General features: G+C 40.9%; 1 protein-coding gene across 1 annotated transcript in view; it reads left to right on the forward strand.

Annotated features, from left to right (window-relative positions):
* Positions 1-19,408, forward strand: part of LOC111574389 (ERC protein 2-like) — a 71,061-nt gene extending 51,653 nt beyond the window's left edge. The window contains exons 8-11 of the mRNA XM_055012808.1: positions 8,420-8,557; positions 14,099-14,287; positions 18,434-18,475; positions 19,196-19,408. Coding sequence (XP_054868783.1) covers positions 8,420-8,557; positions 14,099-14,287; positions 18,434-18,475; positions 19,196-19,393 — 567 coding nt within the window. The 3' untranslated portion in view covers positions 19,394-19,408. The remainder of the gene's footprint in view (positions 1-8,419; positions 8,558-14,098; positions 14,288-18,433; positions 18,476-19,195) is intronic.
* Positions 19,409-22,081: the final 2,673 nt, after the last annotated feature.

Here is a 22,081-nt window from a genome sequence, read left to right on the forward strand (position 1 = left end):
TCTGACTGTACCCTGATAATGACACATGATAACTCAGACGGACCTGTTCCAGCCTAACTCCAGTGTTGCTGTTTCGTACTTTAAGATGTGAGACAGGCACTTCAGTTCATTCCTAATGTTCTCAGAAGAAAATGGGTCACAGTTTGACTGTTGAACTTCCAGTTGAACTGTATGCCTGTATGCTGTATTTCACTTGTCTGACCAGATCACTGTAACATGGGCAGAGGTCAGAAGCTACAGGTTGACACACAGCTGCTGTGGTCCCTGCCGGGTGGCCCCAATTTCTTTCTTTCTTTCTTTCTTTCTTTCTTTCTTTCTTTCTTTCTTTCTTTCTTTCTTTCTTTCTTTCTTTCTTTCTTTCTTTCTTTCTTTCTTTCTTTCTTTCTTTCTTTCTTTCTTTCTGTCTTTCTTTCTTTCTGTCTTTCTTTCTTTCTTTCTGTCTTTCTTTCTTTCTGTCTTTCTTTCTGTCTTTCTGATCAAAGGGCTCCCATTCTCTCTCTCTCCAAAAAGGAGAAAAAGAAAAGAATTAATACTAATGGTGCTGGGAGCAGAGGACCAAAGCGTCAGGGTAATTACCCAGCAATCACTGCAGCATTCCGCAGCTGAGGGGTGCAGAGATAGGGTCTTGAGTCTAAAGAGCATGGACGTGGATCAACTTGGCCTGCACACACACGGACACGCTCACACTCACGTACAGCTTCGCTCACACAAGTGCAATCTGTCTTTATTGAACAACTGTGGGTCTGCAGGAGTCTCTCCCTGCTCATTTTGCTCTGCGGTCGACCAGGAGAAATCGCTATGAAAACAATTGCTCCGTCTTTCTCTACCATGTCATTGTTTGGGTGCCTGTGTGCATCTCTGTGTGTGTGTTGCTGCATGTACACATATGTGTGTGTCCGTGTCTAATTGATATGTATGAATGCAGTGGAAGGTTTTCTGTGTGAATGACTTTCTGCAGGAATGTGTGGGGGAGAGGGGGAGGATGTCTGCCTGTCAAGTGTGTAAGTGCTATATGCAGCCCCCATCGAATGGACCTGGCCCGACATTCGTGATGATAATCACAGCCTGATTGTGTGTGTATTCCTGAGAGATCCCAACTGTACGTTCAGAATAAGCCACGTTATAAAGAATGTACATAATTAGACAAGTGGATATGGTTTCCTGTTTGTGTATGTGCGCTCATATGCAAATGTCCTCATGCACATACACAAACAGTAGGCCTCATATATCAGGCTAATCAAATATTGTTGTTTCCATAATTGTAAATTACTAGTAGAATCTATCAAAGTTTTATCTCTGCGAGGTAAATTTTTTCAGACACTCGACAAAAGTTTGATAATGAAAAGAAAACTAAACTGCAGTTTATAGAAATAACTCAGGTGCATCTGGAGCTCTGCCTCTAAATGTGATTAATATTAAAATAGTCAGTAAAAGTTTATTACAAATGCAACTTTTTACTGCTTAGGAAGCTTTTATTTCATGACGCAGTTATACAATCAAAATAATTATTGTTGTGTTTTAATTTGTACCTCATCGTGTTGCACATTTTAGAACAGTCTGTGTTTATTTTCAAAACTTTGCCTGCGAAAGCTGTTTTTAACTTAATGACTTACAGTAGGTTCTTTCCTGGTTACAGTTCAGGCATTTAGAACAAACAAATACTGACCAGTTCAGATAGGCTGTGTTTTATTTTCTGCAGAACCGGACTACGGTGCTTTTTATCATGTACAAACAAAATTAGAATAATACAATAAACCTTTGCCTCCTGCTCACCTTGCTGATGACCGCAGCTGGTTTTGGAGATCTTATCTGAAATTCCTCAGCTCCCTCCTGTACTTTTGTATACACACATTTTTAAAATAAGTTTCTTGTCATGCAGTTTTGTTTAATTTGTCTCGATGGGATTCTTTAAGTTAAATTAGGTTCTTATTCTTTGTAATTTGTTTTTTTTAATTACACCTGTTAGTGAAGCAGAAAGAATGCTGTTTATTGTTACTAAAACAGTTTTTCACCAAATCTGGCATAATTTCTAAACATAGAATTGTCTTTGTTGGTGTTCAGGTTTAATCTTTTTGGTATTTTTTCAGGTTGTGCCATAATATTTATTTATCATGCAAAAATTCATGCAATCGAGGTCATGTGAATACATTTCCATTTCAAGAAAGACTTGAATTTATTACTGCATTTGTGCTGCTTAGCTCATACAAAAAGAGTTGCATGTTTGCAAAAAAGCAGTGAAAGAAAAATACACTTGTAACTATTGATAAATACGACTGATTGTGTGTTCTGCATTCTTCTTTCTGTGTGCATAAAGTGTGTGTTTGTCTACTTTTGTGTATGTTTACGTGCCTGTGTGCCTGCATACAAATGAGAGTATGCATGTCACTGATGGATACAGAGCACCTTTGTATTTCTAAACAGCCATTGGTGGTTGGGAGCAGAATAAATTTAGGGGCAATCTACTCCAAGAGTTACAGGCTTCAGTCATAATCGCAGTGAAACTCGTAGAAAATTCTGTCTCTTTCGTTTGCTCCCAGTTCCACTTCAGTCAATCTCTTTTTTCCCTTGGCTGTAGGTTAGGAATGGACCTGACTGTTAGGTTTGTCAACATGGATTCTGCCTCTCCATGGTCCATTTTGGTTTTGTGGCAGGAGAGGTTTTGGTAGAGAACTGCAGAGCGGAGACATGAAGGCACATTGGCACACATGCAAATACACAATGGCAGAACACATGTTTTTGTTATGTCCAGCCATCTTCTGCAGCCAAGTGTTGGGCAACAAATCAAAAGAGCCCAAAAAAGGCCTTTATTACATTCCTTCGTTGCAACCATCTTTTGCTCTTTTTGACATACAGTAAAGTACAGAAATAAATAATGACTTCTAGTTTTTCCTCATTTAGAAAAGTGTAGATGATTTCAGAACCTGAACATCACGCTTCCTGACCCTCCCTCCTCTTCCTCCCTCTCTCAGGCACCACTCGTCTTATGAAGTCATTGTGCTCTGTTGTTACGGTCGATAACAGATGAATAATGGCTCCTCAAGCGAAGCAGCATGACATCAGGAAGGTCATTTGAGAGGAATAAGGGGAGAGGTGTCATTTTCTGCTTTAAAGGTCTCCCTGTGTCACACTGTCCCTTCACATTCCCAGCGAGACAACTTAATGGTGTGTAGAGCTCTGGAGGGGACTTCACAACCATGAGTAAATGGTGGTAATTCCCTTTCATCAGCTAACTGTATTTGTGCAGTGTAATGTTTCTTGACATTTTTATGTTAAGCTGCTCTTTTTATACAAGGAAACTTCAAATGAGGTAGTGTTTAGAAGGTGAGTGTCAGATGTGCAAGTAAAATCTCGGAGCGGAGAAGATAATATGTCCTCTGTGTCACCGTGTTCTGTAAAGTGGAGATGAGTAACATCTCACTGAGTTCAAAGAGTTCTGTGGTTGTGAGCCAGTCTGCAGTCATCACACGGTGGATGCTTGAAAGACAAAAACAGACACTAGATTCCACATTTAATGGGGAATCGTCAGAGTGAATAAGTGGCGATATGGCGAGAAATTACCACACGGAGGCGCCAGCTTACACAGTATCATTACCTCCACAAGTCTTGCAGTTTTGCCGGTGTTGTTGTGTTTCACAGGCAGAGATGAGGTGGTGGTGGGAGGTGGTGTAGCATCATGGGTTAAATGAAGTGCAACTACACCCTACTGACACCGGAAAGGTCACTGTCTTCCCTGTTCTTCACGACCAGACTGTGTTTCTCTTTGGAGAGCCGTGAGTGCTCTGAAGCAGTATGAAGTCCTTCAGTAATCTGGGAATCAACAGCCTTTGATGGCAAGAGATGGGACCAATATGCGAGTATACATGTCTGAGAGTGTACTGTAAGATACATATATATACACAAACATCATCATAAGTTTAATATTTACATGCTTTCCTTGGATAGCTGTATGAGAACTTGAAGTAGCAGTATGCTATTTCCAACATGTAGTCTTTCATATTGTCTCTGTTTGACTGTGACCTAGATTTCTCTTGGGAAATGCACACTGTGTTACTACATATTGTTCAGTTTGCGGTTATTGTCCCTTCGTGTATTGGTGTGTGTGCGTGCATGCATGCACATACATGTCAGCGCCAGGATCTTTGGATTTTACAACTGTCCCTGTCATATTTTCAGAGGTGATGACAAGCAAGTTGCCTTTCAGAAAGGGCAACCAATTATTGTTTGGTATTTTTATTGGTCCAAAAAAGTTTTAAAAATACAAATGATTGTGTTTTTATGGTGGTCACGCTCCACGCTGGTCTCCTTTGTGTTGTGCAGAAATGATTCCCCTGGCGGGCCACGGAGTTCTAGTTCTTAGTTTGGATGGAAGACAGATGGGTCGACCGGGTTTGTGGTTCTGCTCCGGAACAAGCTGCTTTTAGATCACCGTCTTTTTGCCAGAGACACAGAGCCTGATACTTCTCTCCCATTACATTAGAGCTCAGCTTGTGCTAATCATGATCATAATGTACAGACTGCAACCGCAATGCAAAAGCACGGCTCCCAGCGGATTTGTAGGCCCACTGAACAACAAATCAAAATGATTTGTTGACAACTATTTACTGTACATGAATGTATGTCAGCTGTTGTTTGAGACTTGAAAATACTGAGTCACTTATTCAAGAATAAATAAATACCAGAATTCACATTTCTTTTACAGTACTACACTTATCTACTTCTATGGGTTTATATTAGTTTATTTATAAACCATCTTTATACCAGTATTAAGTGATAATTTTCCATTTTGCAAAAACTGTTGACTTGTAAAAATCACTCCTGATGAAATCTCTACATCCCCTGGCCTCCTAGTGCTTTCCAAAAATGTACCATTTAGCTGTATTTTGGAGCTACAAGTCAAGTTCAGTGCAAGGTAACTGTACATCAACACTCCCACTTTTAGGGGGGACCTGGTCCTGGCCTTTCAGCTTTTTGATAAAGTTATCAGAGTCAAAACAGTGTGGCTGTAAACAGTGGGGAGCCATGTGTGTGGGAGATGACTGAGACAGACGTCATGGTTTCTCAATAGGACACACATTCACAGAGAGAGTCAGTCCACACTGCAGTGCCTGTCATGGAAGCTGCATATCGTAGGTGGTCTGCTTCAGTGGGAGGTGTGTTTGGTTGGAGAGTGGGATGACATATGCACAGCAGTTTAGTGATAAAAGCCTCTGGATGTGTGTCTGTATGTGTGTGTGAGAGGGAGAGAGAGAGAAAGATGCGGGAGTATAGTCTGAGGTAGCCTTATATACTGAGAGATAAAATGAATGACTGCTGTTCTCATCATAACAGCCGAGCTACTGAAAGGGAGGCCCTCCTCCTATTCCCCAAAAAACAGCTGCCCCGTGCCTCGCCTGTCCACAAAAGGCATTCCTCCTCAGAGAGTACGATCGGAGTTTGAGAATCCTGACAGAGTTCCTCGCCCTCTTTCCCATATCCATGATTCATTCACGTGGCTCATTTTCCTCCGGTGGTATAAGGTTTAAGCTGTGTTTAACGTTTTTCTGCACAATTTCACAGGGAGCCCAGCGACGAGGCTAAATATTTCATCAAGGGGTTGTTATTTTGTCCAACCAGGCCAAAGCAAACTTACGACTGGTGAAGAATGTAATCATTTATCTAAGGACCAGGGGCGACATGCTCAATTTGACCTAAAATAGGGCTCTGTGGTGTCCACAGGGACAAGAAGCAAGGGTGTGCATGAGTGCGTATGTATATGTTTCAGTGCATGTTTAGGAGAACAGGGTATGTCAAGCTACTGTACTACAACAACCAGAGGCCAAAATGAGATATTTGGTTTGTTTGTGCTCCCGTCTTTGTTTACTTAATGTGGAGATAAGAAGCATGTTCTAGTGTAAGTCCTTCATAATATGGCAGCTTTCACCAGTGCTTGATGCTAAGGAAATTATGTCTATTTTGTTTCAACTTCCGTGCACCTACATCCCATTCGAGTGAAATAAGTAGAAGTAACTACTCTGTTCATTCTCTTCAAATGATTTTTATGTTAAAGAATGAATGAGGACACTTCTTCCTTTCTTCCTTACAGAGTCCACCCAAAAAACCCATCTAACACACCCATGGCAATCATGAATCACTGGGAATTTAATCAGATTTTGGTAGCGTGAAGCTTTCCCATCATTCCCTGAAGGGTCTAATGTCCCTCTCGGTTGTGGACTGGCCTATCAGAGCCTTTAGCTTGGTTGTATAATGACAGTCATTAACCTATCAAGATCTGCCGAAGGGTCCTGGCTGCTTTTTCCCACCCCTTAATACCACTTTCCCTCCATTGCCAAAACCAAGATGGCTCCCTTATATCTTTGTCGTTGCTCTCCAGGGAGCAGAGAACACCAAAGTCTGCGGTCTAATTGGATTCATTTGTAAAATAACTGTGGAGATTTGGACATTATCTATCTATGTACCCATGACTGGAATGCAGCTTAATCTACCTATTGGATATTTTTTTAATGCCACTGTTACAGTAAAAATGTGGTCTCTTGATGGCCTGAAGTGCTCTCCTTTTTTTAAAAAATCGGAATCACATGTTCATTAAATAATGAATTCCTTTTAGTGAATACCATTTTTCCTCAAATAAAAACTGGTAGTCAATTAAAAGCTGGGTCTCCAGTAATGGCTGAGGGCATCGTCAACTAGAACAAATAAAGGCTTGCATCTAAATACAGATCAAGAAAATAACAGGAGTGGATAAATTCCAGGGTCTTGCCATGCAAAGCACATGGCAGCTAAGCATGATGCACCACTTTAATGTAAGAAATTCAACAAAGATGGTGCTTGGCTCATTCATTCTGATCCACGTTGCTTTTTCGTCCTTTAATCCTGTTCACCTGTTGCTGCCTATGGTACCCCTGCAAATGTCACAAAAAAGCACTACTAAGAAATGATGGGTCTCTGTCCACTAAATTTAACAGTGCAAACAGGAACAGATCAAAATGAGGCTTCTTATTAAAATATTACCAGTTACACTTAAGAAACAGCTGCAATTAGAAAAAAAGCTTGCCTCTGATATGAGTCTGCTTCAAATAAAGGGCTATTACCTTTTACTGTTGAGGAAAATTAAAGCCCAGGTCACAATTTTAGGAAATATGTTGCATCTCTTTTGTGCACTATCCAACAACTGTTCTGAGAAAGCACTGCTTGTGTGAAATGTGGTTTTAATACTTTGCAGTGACGAGTGAATGGCATTTAGTCTGCAGAGAAAATCATTAAAGAAGTCTGAGTCAGAGACAGGAAAATAAATTCTCTGTGCTTGTGTATATATGTCAGTGAAACTCAGTGAGCCCATCAACAGTTCATATTGATCCATCTATTCTATCAAGATGACATTATTTCAACATCAAAAGAACGTTAGGCAAGTCATACAGATTATAATACACCGCTAGCAAGTCACCATGTCACCATGTCACATCACCAGACGTGGTGTCCTTTTGAAGCTCATTTGTAGACCTCTCAGGTTTCATTGCATGGCTCAGCGTCCTGCCCCAGCTGCATCTGTTTGTGTTTTGTTTGGTACCGCTCAGAGCGTTGTGTGTTTGAGTGCTCCTGTGTGTGTTCATGTATGGGTCTTTGTGTATGTTTGTGTTCTGTCTTGCAGATGTTCATCAGATAAAGGCTGCTGAACACCACAACTGGCTATTACACCACCACTTTAGCAACATGAGGTTAGCCACAGAAAGGCAGATGCAGAGACAGAGTCCTGTAAGTCAATGGGCTGAATTAGCTCTTAGTGTAACACTTAAACTGATACTCAAGCTGATACAGTTAACAGCTGTTTCATCAGACTGTCCGTTGGACATAAACTACCACTATATTTCACGGAACAATTCAAACAAAACGTGTGGATAATATAAATATACCTCAGACACCAGGAGGTGGGAACACAAGGTGGTTGCAGAACCCTCAGATCTCTTTGTGACTTTGGTGTGTACACCTCTCCGTTAAGTCTTCCACTTAGAGGCAGAATGAACTTATTCTCTCTTTGGGGATCCAACTATAATTGTCTTGACCCAAGCTGTACAGTGGAGGCTTTCATTGCTGCTCATCTTTGAGATGCCAGGTCTGAATGGAAGACATTACAGCAGGAAATTGGAGAATGCAGCCAGAGGGTGAACACACTATTCAGTGTCTAGATTCATCTCCTCGATGAATCAGGGGTCATAATTTCTTTATGTGGTTCTTGGGTACCACAAGGTCTCCAGTCATGATACTCCAGCTGCGTACATTGTGCAAATGCTGCTTTGCTTTTCAGGTTCAGTTTAAACTTTTCTTCCCATGATTCTTTTAATCTTGATGACTGTTAAGTGCTTGTTTCACAACAGTATGCTACTAACATCAGCTCCTCTGTTTCTCTCTGTTTTTCTCCCTTCAGATTGAGAACCTGTTGGAACAGTTAAAGGATAAGGACAAACAGCTGGCTGGATTGAGGGAAAGGGTTCAGGGCCTTCAAACTGATTCCAGCAATACAGACACAGCTCTGGCCACATTGGAAGAGGCTTTATCAGAAAAGGTATGGAGGGGGGGTTTGGACGGGAGGATAATAGTGGACTTGTTGAAAAAGCCAAAACATAGGGTGAAGGAGAAGTTGGGGGTCAAGAAAAGCTGAGTGTGACTCTGAGAAAAGAAACCTCAAACCGAGAGTCGAGGTTGAGGGAGGCGTTCCCTTTTAGAATAGCTGCTGGTTAGATGATGTAAGGAATCACACATCTTGATGATGAAGAGGCTAAAACATTTGTCAGATATAGACCATAACTCACAATTGAAACCATTCTGACACACTTATCTTTCAGGAGACTGGGATATGGCTTATTGCTTAATGAAGCTGCATTCTTTACTATGACACACAACCGTAATTTATTGACACAAGCGCTTAATTTACAGACCTTGGACCACACGAGATGTGGTCCTGTCTGAAAGCAGTGAGGAGGAGAAGGAGGTGCTGGCAGAAGGGAGGTCTAAGGTGAACATAGACAGAGGATTAGTTCCTGTCTGTAACTGCGCTGAAACCTAGGGAGGGAATGATCTATAGAATAAGGGGAGGATAAAAGTTGCAAAAGCGAGAGGAAAGGAGAGGTGGAAAAGAAGTTGAATGGCAGAAGAGGCACAGCGCTGATGGTGGAGGTGGCCTCAGAATTAATGGAGGGAGAGGTCAAGGAATGCAAGGGTGTGGGCACAGTAAAAACTGAGGAATTTCTAGAAGGGAGAGAACACATCTCGACAAATACAATTACAAATTATATGCTGGGGGTGGAAATTAACAACAGATAACACAACCATGCACACAGATCAAAACGCTGAACTGCTACCATGAGCACAGCATGATGACAAAGATGGTACAGACAATGTAAATTCTCAGTGAAAGGTGCAAGTCCTTGTTCAGTGTTATTTTAATATCAAGTTTGCATCTGATTCTGCTCTGTAGTGTATCATCAGTTTTTTCCTCTATTTCTCCTGAACATGTTTCTTGTTGTACCTGTTAAGGCTCTTAAATGCACATTCAAATATTTAAAAAAATTAAACAGGAAAAATGAGTATTTTGGTAAATAACACAACTGCCAGTAAGTAATACTTCATGGCAAGACTCTGGCTTGTTTATATAAATACAATAAAGATGTTCGATATTGTACAAGATGATGTTGAAAGGCCAATAAAATTTGGCCAGTGTTTGCGTGGCTTTAAAGGCTGTCCAAAGTAGCATGCTATAGCTAGTGTGCAGCCAAAACATTCTGGGTGAAACAAGGAACTCACACTCTAGAAATTCTGTTCCTTTTGTCAATATGTGTAGGAAGATATATTGTTGGGAAAACCATGGTGCTTAAGATCTGCATGTGGTTCAAGGTGGACCAAACAGATTCAGTCCACATGGATGGATTGGCTGGACATTGGTTGTAAACATTCAATGTTGTTTTCTGGCAACCGTCTGTGCAGCGGCTCTCCAGAAAGCCTCACCTCAGTGGTACAGAGTTAGCATGCTGCCACTAGAACAAAAAAATGAATCACCTTGCTGGCCAGAGTGATGTTTTGTTTTCAGTAAAATCCATCGCATTTCATCTCACAGGTCTTACCCAGTGAAACCCCATTTATTTTACTCTATTCCAGGGAAAAGAAGTGACTGTCAAGAAGCTGCATTACTGATACAAATTATCGCATTGAATAATGGTGTTATTTTTCTTGTCTACACACGTGTTTAGTGATTTGTTTATGGATTTGAAGTCATGGTTACAGGGTGCCAGAAAATTCTAATTGGAGAGCAGCTTAAACACAGGATTTGATGTTATATACTGTACTGACCGATACTGTGGAGATGTCAAATCCTAGTCTGGCAATATATAAACTCTGCCTTGAACTGACTGGCTTGATTTCAGAGTGACTCCATCTTTCTTAGCTTTGTTGCATGTCTGAAGTTGCTGGCAGCCCACATTTGTTGGTACTTCAGTCTAAAAAATGATCGGTTTGGCGCTTCAGGCTAAAAAATGGTTCCCATTTACATGTTTGTTTGTACTGCAGGCTAAAAGATGGATGCTGTTTTACAATTTGCTGGCGCTGGTTGCTGGTTAAGAGTCCCATTTAGGACAGATGTGAATGTCCAGCTGCACTCTTTGTTTTCCAGTGGATAGCCACATTTTTATGTGTTCCAACATGCACATATTGTATATGTGTTGTCATGCAAATATGATGGCTAGCCATCTGGCTCAGAGGCTCTCCAAAATGATGGTTCTTGTAGGGTCTTCCTGGTATGCAGTGGTAAGTACCTACCAAAAGTGGCCTAAAGAAGGCCAACTGGTGAATCGGTGACAGGATTCATGGTCAGGGTTCAGGGTCCAGGTTCACTGATGGGAGTGAAGAGCTGTTGGACCACAAATTGCTGCAAACCTTAAGGCTGGTTAGGACATAAAAAGTGTCATAGCCTGAATTACTGTACACACAGTGAATCATAGCTTGCTGCATATAAAGCAGCATTGCTAGAACAGTCAGAGTGCCCAATGTTGACTCCTACCCACAGTCCAAACTACTTACAATGCACACATGAGTGTCAGAGCTAAATGATGGAGCAGTGAAAGGAGGTGGACTGGTCAGATGAATCACATTTTCTTTATCATCTTTTGGTTGATGGTAAAACCTTGAACCTGGTATTTGTGTTGATGCTACTTTGACACAGTGCCTACCTAACCGTTGCTGCCAGTCATGTACCTTCATAGGAGCTCTTTTATGCAATAGCAGCAGCCTCTTTCAACAGAATAGTGTTCTAGCAGTGTGGCAAAATTGTTTCATGAATGGCGTGAGGAATAATGATTTAAGGTGTTGACAAGGCCTGCAAATTTCTTGAAGGATTGCCTGATGTCACAGGATACCTTCAGAGGTCTTGTGAGGTCCATGCGTCCACGGGTCAGAGCTACAGGAGACCTACACAATATTAGGCAGGTGGTTTTAATGTTGTTGTTTATGTTTCAAGTCTGACCATTGCAGCATTTCTTCCCGATGGTCTGTATGGCATATACGTCATGTGACGGCCCCCGTGTTTATGTCTGATAGAGGAGCTAACAACATCTGTTCTCTCCATGGTGCTGGGATTGGCCAGGTAAATTACTGAGATGTGGAGGTCCTGGGCCCGCTGCTCCACCTCCACTATATATGCTGGCTTCCAGTGACCCGTGGGGCTCTCTGCTCCTTCACCTGAGCCACATGCACAATTTATTTAGTATTCTCTGTTAGTGCACCCTTCAACACCTTGCACCACATCATTCTCACACACCCACATACACACTACTGATATTACAGACAATAGGGGGTTCTGTTCTATACTATCAAGACATCCACAATTATGGTGCTCAGTACTGTTTGTTTAATTATTTATTTATTGAATCGCTTTTTCTTTTGTGTTGTTTTTTGTTTTTGTTTTTTTTCTGTTTTATTGGTGGGCAGTTAGTAGTTGGGAATAACACACCACCTCACACTCTTTAATTCTAATAGCACCGCCTGTTGGTTTCTCTCCCTGTTCGCCCAGTCTTTGTTTCCCCTGCACATCACTGAGGTGTAGCACTGACCTCTCTGGCTCATAATTGGGAATTCTAATAAAGAATGTCTGCTTAGCTTTCAGGGAGGGCTGGTGATGGTCACACACACGCACTAAATATTAAAATATTTGGCTGCAAGACTAAAATATGCATCAATCTCATATAATGTTGACACCTCTTTTGTGGAGTTAAACAATGAGAATGAATGCAGACAAAAAAAACAAACCAAAAAAAGACAAGACACACCCCATATTCGTAGTTATTATTTGTTTGACTTACTTTTAGTTGTAATGAATTATTTGGGTTATTTTGGAAAGCGGACTCCTCCCGTTCTTTTGTCATGGCCATTGAGCCAGGTTATGACAGACACTAAAGCGGAGTTTGCCAACAAAATTAACATGTTTTGCACACTGGACACAGATCATGTGAAAACAGCTTAAGTGGCATCAAACACAGGAATATTTGAGTTCTACTTTTGTGTGCCTGCACGTGCGTGTGCGTTTAGGTGTTTGTATCTCTGGCTTACTAGGCTGCTATTATTTCCTTTGTGTACTGTTTTATTTAATTGAACGACCCTGAATTTATATCCTTCAATCAAGAATCGTTTACTCTGTGCTCACAGAAATCAGCCTATTAAAAGATTAGATGTTGGCTAATGTGTGTTTTTTGTGTTTGTAACGAATGGGCTGACAGAGTAGATGTTTTCACTTAAAATGATCTTTTATCACCTACATTTGTTTTTGTTGCAGTTAGACTTTGAAATGAATAGCATAATGGCACAACAAACTGTAAATCCCTTTTCTGCGTCAGCCCATCTGTTTACCCAGAAACCACTTCTGATGCAGCCTACATATAATTCAGCTGTGATGAGGAGAATGTTGGCAAGCTTTTCAGACTTTGTGGTCAACACTGGGTGTGTGTAATGTGTTTACAAGAGTGAGTGTGTGTGTTGCTAATCACAAACTCTGTCACAAACCTGCTCTTGGAGCCAGTCGCTAGCCACAGCGCTGTGGTTCTAATTAACAGACTGGGGTATTGTGCCCATTCCGAGCCCTGCTCTTTGGTGTATGTGTGTTTTTTGCTGTGTTTATGTGTGCTCCACACAGGCAAGTTTTAGTATCATATGCTGGTCTTTGTCTGTAACCCCCGAGCATCCTAGAGATATTTCATGATGTTGGGAAAACACAGAGGGTATGTTAGCCAAGTGGTCTCTCTCCCTCTCCTTTATGTGTCTCTTGCCCTCTCTCTTTCAAAGCCCACTCTGCAGTGCTATCCTGTGCCAGGTCTAGTTAGTGAGTGTATTTGTCCAATTACCCAGAGGTTTAAAGCTGCCAATCATGCGGCGATGCCACATCGTAAAGCCTCATTGCTGAGCTGTGCTCTGTGCCTAAATAAACACCTGAATAAACACCTTGGTAATCGCTTCAGTCCACACCTAAACGCACACACATACAAGTTAGCACACACCTACTACACACACCTTGCATGCTCAGCCACCCATGGCGTGGATCTCTGATCTTCATCCAATGCCCAGAGCTGTGGTCCTGTTGTCCGATGTGATCAGAGAATACAGAAAATTCTGATCTAAACATTCCAGCTAGGTTTATCAGGGGGCAATGTGGAGTTGTTAGGAAGTGATCGACAGTGCTGTCCAAATTCATTCCCAATAAATCTGTCTCTGTCTCTAAACCCTTCTCTTCTTTCCTTCTCTCTGTTCTACTTGGCTCGGCATGTGACTTCTATTATTTATGGTTGTGTTATTGAAGATGGGCATTTATAAGTTTGTCTTTGGCCACACTTTGCGAACAGGTTGGTGATACTCTTCAGTGAGATATTGGCTTAAAATGTCCAGCAATGACATGTAAGTATTGAAATCAAAGATTACAGTTGTCCACCTTTGCACACGAGTCATTTTGTAGCATTTTCTCCTATGTATTGAACAAGGTATTCACTATCAGGGCCTTATGCCATATTTCTGCTCACACCTCTCACCAAACTCTCTTTTCTTTTGTTCTTTTACTACCTCGCCATATCAGGAGCGAGTGATTGAGAACCTCCGGGAGCAGAAGGATCGGGAGGACAGGGTTCGGCTAGAGGAAATGGAGCAGATGAGGAAGGAGAACCAGGAGTTAAAAGGCAAACTCTCAGCCCTGCAGCCCCAGAAACTGCCTCAGAGCCAGACTGCTAACCCCATCCCAACACAGAACCAGAGGCCTGATGGAGAGGTCAGTGTGGCTTGATAAGGTTAATACTGGAAATTATGTTGTTTAGATAATAGAAAAGTGTGTGTGTGCGTGTGTGTGTGTGGTATGCAGAGCTGGTAGATCCTGTGATATGTTTTGACTAGCGTTTTAATCATTCCTAAATGTTAAATTTAACCTAAACAAAATATAACATGTAGTTGGAAGTGTCTGCATGTAGACGTGAGCTCAAGATTGCTGGTTTGATATGTGTGTGGACTGTAGACAAACAGCCATCAGTACAAGTACTGCCTATACTATGCACTTTGTCCCACAGGATAAAGGGATGAATTAACCGAGTGATTTATGGACGTAAAAGATCTCTCTATCCCTGTTCGGGTGCCAAGTCGGAGGCCTTGCTCTTTTTTCTCTCTCTTTTTCTTCTCCCAGCCTTACAAGCCAGGACAGACTCTCGCCCTGCCAGAATTTATGAGGATTTTTTTCATTTATACTCATAAAAACCATACACACATCTCATTCCTGTGAAATGATATCTTGTTGAATGTTGATGCGGCACCACATGAAAGTGACAACAGCTCAATAACTCTTTGTCGAAAACATATTCACACTCTGACAGAAGTGTTGCCATAATTGGACTATTTTGTGTACTCGGCAGCAATCAGACCTGTTATGTAAACTCACAGATTCTTCAGAAGGAGAGATGATGTTCGCGTGTTTATATATGTGTGCACGCGTGTGCGCCTCCTGTGTATGCATGCCAGCACAAAGACAACTGTTGATGTGTGTGTGTGTATTTGCAAGTGTCTGCTTGTGTTCAGGTGTGTTCAGTTCTTTTGTAGTGCAGCGATGAGTGACGGACTGTGAGACTGTTGTATTGAGTAGGTCAGAGGTGAGCCAACTTGCTGCCTGAGATTAGATTTTGATCAAACTGAGGTACCAGACATTCACATGCACAAGTGCACATTCATCAAGGTGCTGACAGCGGTTGTGTGACACATTTCAATACTGACTGGTTGCTTGCGTTTTTGTTGTAAATACTATTTTGTCAAATCCTGATCTCGAGTGTGTTAGGTACAGTAAAAGCTTCACTTCAAAGTAATGTAGACGACAGAAATCCAACACCGATAAAAGTCAAATGATGGTCATTTAATAAAACTGAACTGACAGTTCCAAGCCATAGTCAAACCCTACCTTGTCATGACAATTGCATTCCCCTGCATCTTGGCAAGAAGCTTCACCATGACCCGGTCAAGTTGGTGGAATGACCTGCTGTCCATCTTCTGTTGCCAGTTAAAAATCCACTAGAAAACAAGAATCAACCTCTTTACCCTACAAAACACCTCTCTATTTCACTGTAGCTTTAAACATGTTCTTTGCTATTTGTTTGTGAGGATTGCAATCCGAGCTTTTAATGGCTCTTGTCCCTATTCAGTTTCAGTACACTTACTGTAAGTTGCTTTGGACATAAGCATCTCTCAGATGAATGCAAAAAGTAAAAGCTGAGTTATGCACATAGAATGTTTCTGTGTGCCAAAATGTTTTACTTTATAGAGATGTATTAGTCAAAATAGCTGAAACCTCCTTGTTTTTTTAACCTTACCTGTTGACGTTATATATATTTCAATGGATTTAAAATAGGTTTGTCAGTCCAGTAATTCTATATTTGTATTTCAACCCTCTTTTGACATTTATTACAAACATCTCCAAAAGTGGAAAATTTGCAAGACAGTCCTGATACATAGCATTTATATGATTTACCCCTCAAGCAAATTTAGAGTCTGCGATCAGGTCAGACACACACAGTGGTCTACTCACTATATCTGCAGATGTTTGTATTATTGACTCAGTCAAGCTGTTAGCGGAGCTTTTCATCTTGACCTCAGAGCTCTGTTGACTTCACTGCATCCTCATCCTCTTCCCATAAAACAGTATTTGTTGATTCCAATTTTAATAAAGGACTTTTGGAACTAAACACCAGCTCTTCAAAGAGAAAAACACTAAAGAACCTCAGGGAAGGCAGTGACCTTTTCAGAGAGGATTGGCTTGAATCAGAAAGCAAGCACCACACCTTAAAAGACTTTTGAGTCCTTTTCAAAAGACAATTTAGTCTTTTCAAAACAGGCCAATGCAATATTGTCTTACATTTTTTTATAGTTCTTCTTCCCTGCCTCTTGCTGATTATAGAACATAAGTGAGACTTAGATTGACCGATAAATAATGAGATTGAGTGCAATCATATCTAGGCTAGACAGACAGATTTTACCTTTTTAGGAGTCAAAGCAGTTTTTTTAAATACTACGCAGCCTTGGTGTTGCTGACTAGCCTCTGGCCAGGAGTTTAATAACTCAGTGCAAAGGCTGGTGGCCGCACTCAAGAGACATTTCCAGGAATGATAATAAGAATTTGACTGTATATGTAATTGTATCTTTACTGACATTTCCCCTCCTGTCATAATATCACAAATTCCTGTTGGACCCAATGTTCTTTCAACCCCTGCTTTCCACTCGTCTGTGTTTGCCAGTGAAAGAACATAACACACGCTGGCCCACTTAGGGCTAATGCATTTTGTGTTAGTTAAGCTTTGGCTTAATGCTAAGGGATGAGTGTATGGGACTAGGTCTGGGGGTAATGGGCTGAGGATGAGTTAAACAATGATTCAACATTTTGACAAGATCCGTAATAGTTAGTCCAGGCATAGAGTAAAAAGCTTGTGGGGTTCTACGAGGATATAAGCTACCACATATATTGCAGACAGGCTAATTGAGCTCATATGCATTGACCCAAATATAACCTATGACACAGGTACATGTTTTGCACTGACAAATGTATAAAAAGAGCACTCATAGTCAACAATAGTGTCATCACTGACATTTTAAACGCATATTTTAACTTTTATAGATGTGTTGTTGCTGTGCCACCTCATAATTTACACCTGTATTTGAAGTGCAAGAAAAAAGGCCTTTCAAACATTTAATTGTGCTCCATATAATGTGGCCACATCTGTATTTCCCACATGTAGAGGCCAAGTTGTGCATTTTCTTTATCTAGCGGGTTTGTGATAATTGGCAAGAAACGTTTGTTTGGATTTGCTAGTGGTAATAGTTAACAGACACTCCTTGTTCTTTTTTTTTCTTAATGATAGACTCAAACAGAGCGACATGTACCTTCCCAGACACATGTAGACCTGATAATAAATTGTTCGGTATGAGTGTGTGTATACTGGGATTATTGGTGTTGTGGGGACACAGATCTGTTTATATAGTTACATTGTGCAGACCTGCCTTCCTTTTGGAGACCAAAAAGGAAAAAAAGGATGTCAGCAAAGGTAGATTGTTAAATTTTAGTATGAAGTCTTGGTGTATGTAAGGGTAAGGTGAGGTTTGGCTTAAGGTCAGGGTTAAGGTGAGGCAAGAAATGGTTTTGGTTACGGTAAGTCTTAAAGAAATGAGTGTATGTCAATGTAATGTCCCTTGAAGTGATTGAAACATGACTGTGTGTGCGTGAGTGTTTGTGCGCATTCACTTGATGATGTTTAAATGAGTGGCCTCAGCTGTCTCAACAAGTTAAACAATCTTCACAAACACAGTAGACAGAGAGAGGTAAAGACCAAAAGAAAAAAAAACAGTTGAAGTAGACAGAAAGATAATTCTAGGTTACAAACTTCCTCTGGGATATTTTTCCTCAGAGAAGAATGGATTCATCAGTGTAACTCGCTGTTTTTTTTTTTTTTGTCAACATTTTACTTACAAAAAAAATTTGAGATGTTTGGTGGTCTCATAAAATCGCAGCCAACCAGAGGGAGTCGGTAATTTTATAATGATAATGACTGAACTGCAAACTCTTCACGAAGGGCGCCCCGGGGATTCAACTGATAGACACAAACCACAGAAAAAGCAGGCAGCAGAGGAACTGGGTCGGGGGGGTGACAGTACATGAGGGTACAGATTGCCTGTGCCAAAGCTAAGTTATGAATTCTAGCTTCATATTCGGGAGTGACCTACCTTTTCCTTTTCAGAGCTGCCCATGTAAGATGATCTCACATCTGACCATGGGTTATTGTCAGTGCCCAGTTTTTCAGGCCCACAGGATGTTAAAAATTTAAGACTACAGTTGGTTCTTATAATATATTCCTATTTTCTGCCTGTCATATATTTTTGTTTTAACTTATAGGTGCAAGCCAAAGTAGATGGACTTCCAACAGTGAGTCCCACGGTAGGTTCTTTGCTATTTTATGCCTCTTTCTTTGTGCTTGTGCTTGGGTAACTGTAATTATGAAAGTAATTCTGTCACACTATGTAGGATTTATCTGATTATTGGGTTAATGACCCAGTATCCAGCATTTTTCCAGATATGAGTTGTTTTGTTTTTTTTTTTAAGCTTATTACCAAATATCGGTTGTAAATCTCCTTTATTACTGATACTCAGCATCAGTGTTGGTGAACTGAAGCAAACATAACCCTTGATACAATGCTGACAGTTCCAGTAGGGTGAAACACAGCTTTAGAATTACGGTTCTTATTACATTTTTAATAACATTAGCTGCCACGTTAGCACTAGCAATTAACATTTGCTGCTCATTAGTGTGGCCAAGTAACAATAACTGTTGCGTTAGCTCAACGAAGTAACATAAACCTCAATGTTAGCCCAAACAAATAACATTAGCTGCCATATTGGCATAAACAAGTAATATTAGCCATTAACAAGTTAATTCTGGTATTTCTTAAATAATCTAATCTAAAGAAAACTGTGTTAGTGCATTTTCAAGAGCAACCTTAGCTAGCTGAACTGTAAAATGTTAAAGTTCTTGTGACCGATTGCAGTTTTGCTGATTCTGATTTGTTCAGAAGTGCTTTCATACTGCCTTATTCATGATATCTTTGTATTTCATGTATCCATTCTCACTCCTCGTTACAAACACACACACACCCAAAGACTCAAAACAAGGAAGAGGCAGTCAGGATTTGCCCGGACATCCCGGATCGTCTGAGGCTTCTTGAGCAGGAAGTTGCGCGCTACAGAGAAGAATCTGGGAAGTCCCAAGCTGAGGTGGAGAGGCTGATGGGAGCTCTGAGGGATGCTGAGATGGACAAATCATGCAAGGAGAGGAAAATTACTGATCTCGAGAGGTGAGGGTCAAAAATTCTGTGACATTCGTATCCATCACAAGACACCATCTGGGCTTCCTTAGAGAACAGTGTCCTTCCAAGTGACCGGATCTTTGTGAGATCTCAAATTATTTCTAAGTGCTCTATTTATAAAGGCGTAATCCATGAGATATAAACTGTCTGGATTGTGTACTTCTAGCACTTGAAACCACTTCCACTTTGTCATGCTTTTGCCCTGATGTAGTCACAGTCTAGAAATGTGTGCTGTGACCTATATACACGTGTTCTTCTAATCCTTTGGCACTATGTCTTATCATTTGTTTGTCTATCAATATCTGCAGACCCGGGTAAGTAGATATTTAGTGTGCCTGTCAACCATACCATCATCATGCTCCAAACACTGTCCATATCCATTTCTCTTGACATCATGGCAAGTTTGTTGGTTTGATTTGAAGCTTTCTCCGGTATAAAGTTGGAAATTGGCGGATTTGGCTCAAATCTGAGTGTCGGGAGGCTCATATTTAACTATCCTACTGGGACAGAAAATATATAATCCATTTATGGCAAACAATCTTTGTCTTCATTCCTGTCACGGCAATAACACAATGAGAGACTTACTATGGTCTCTAATTAATATTGCTGGACATGTATAGTCTCTCTATTGTGTTGACTTTTGCCAAGCTTTCTCACATTTCATTGCTATCATCAGTGCCGTCATGCATGTTTTCCCTCATATCAAACTGTTTATGTGTTTTTACGTAAGTATCTGTAAACTCAACAGATCAGATGTTTTGTTTCTCTCTTTGGATTACTGTAAATGCATTTAGTGGATGTGTTTGTGTGTATGAGTGTGTGTTTTTTGAGTTTGCCAGGCAGGCAGCCAGCGGCATGCCAGTGGGAGGTGGTGTATCCAGCCCAGACACTGGCTGTTTATACTACTCTGTTTATTACTGGCACAGTGTTACTCAATTATCATCTGATTTATGGATTGGCATGGTGTGTATATGTACCCAAATGAGTGGTTGTTTAGTGCCAAGGCAGAGGTTCTATTTGAGAGTGTTACTGTGCACATATACTCCATGTGTGTGTGTGCATGGAAAAAAGAAGCCTAGAAAAAGGTGCGTTTTTTTTTCTTTGATTTCTGTTATTATATTGTTTTTGCTCGTGTATTTAGCTAAACCTTAAACAGGTGGAGTTAGTTGTGTGTCTGTATATGGAGGCTGATGGTCAATGAGACCTAGTGGATTGTTGATGAGAAGAAGCATTTCCAGAAGTAAAAAATAAGTATTTTTAACACACATTGGTCCCATCAGGTGTGTTAACACCAGCTTTGGTTCTGACTGGTTAGGAATCAGTTTGGATGGGCTGCATGTACTGGATCCAACACAGTTTCCTGCCTCATTCATTACACATTTTACAGACTCTCCACTCCTGGCATGGAAACCGTGTGCTGACTCTGTGGGAACGCATGAGCATAGAATATAATAGGAATACAGTAGCTCCTGCAGAGCTTGTTCACACAGTTCGGTCTCTGTTTCCATGCGCGTATGCATACGTTAAGCCTCTACCTCTATGTCTGCATGTGTCTGCTGTTCACATGCAGCTGCCGCAAGCCGCACATACATGTGTGTGTTAATCTGTACATTTGGTTTCTGTACATGCAGCGCAGCCATACTGCGACAAAGCTGTTTGGGATAGTTGGAAGAGTTTCTGTTCCCCTCAGCTCGTCCATCTTGTTGGGCCTGCTGTCTCATTAGTGTCAACCAGTCACTCCTATCAGCCTGACCTCTTCCCTTCTGGTCAACACGCACAGGTCGGAGGTCATGAGGAAGTCAGCCACAGGTTATGAGAGGGATCCACTGTTCATTCACTGTCACTGTAAACATAAATAAAACCGAATACAACAGGATTTTTAGTTACAAAGACGTTAACTTGCACTTGGTAGTACCTTTTATGTTCACATGTAAGGCTGCTGTAGAGGATTGTTCAGTTATGTTAGTTATAAGGGAGATTTTTTGATTGAACAAAGACATCAAACAAACTCTAAATAGATGAACTTCCACATGTGTGTATGCGTGTGTATGCGCACATGTGTTGTGTGACAGCATGGGCGGATGAGTGTCTGTGCACTGATTAGACTTCTGTATCAGCATGCGAGATGTAGCGTGACTGGGCAGAGGATGAATGTCTTTTTAATCAGAGTGTTTCTGTTGGAGCTCAGTCAGATGGCCTATTAACCACTATCTGAATAGGGGGAGAGAAGAACAGATGAGGAAATAGACACTTTCTCATCCAGTTGGCAACGCAGCAAAGACAGTCAAAGATGGATGTAGCTAGCAGGTCATTGTAATAAATACTCGCAGACTCACTCGCAGCTATTTCATGGTTTAGATTTCCTGGTGATCTATTGTAAGTCGTCAGTGATGTCGTCGGGTATATTATGGTTGTTTTTGTATTTACTGTTACTAGTGTACAGTAGATGTAAAGTTAATCTGACTAAATATTCTGTGACACTGACCAGGCTTTGTGGAAAGTATCTGTATCAGCTGTGAACACTAAAACTAATGCTTGGATTTGTTAAATAGAGCTCTCAAAGCCATGGTTACTGATCTTGGAGCAGTTTGTTTTTATAGGATTGTCTAAAATGGAAAAAAGAAGAAGTATTAACAATGCATTTTATCTGAATGCATTTTTTATTCTGACACTGCAGGAG

The sequence above is a fragment of the Amphiprion ocellaris genome, chromosome 8, assembly GCF_022539595.1.
Source record: "Amphiprion ocellaris isolate individual 3 ecotype Okinawa chromosome 8, ASM2253959v1, whole genome shotgun sequence".
In the NCBI taxonomy this organism is placed as follows: domain Eukaryota; kingdom Metazoa; phylum Chordata; class Actinopteri; family Pomacentridae; genus Amphiprion; species Amphiprion ocellaris.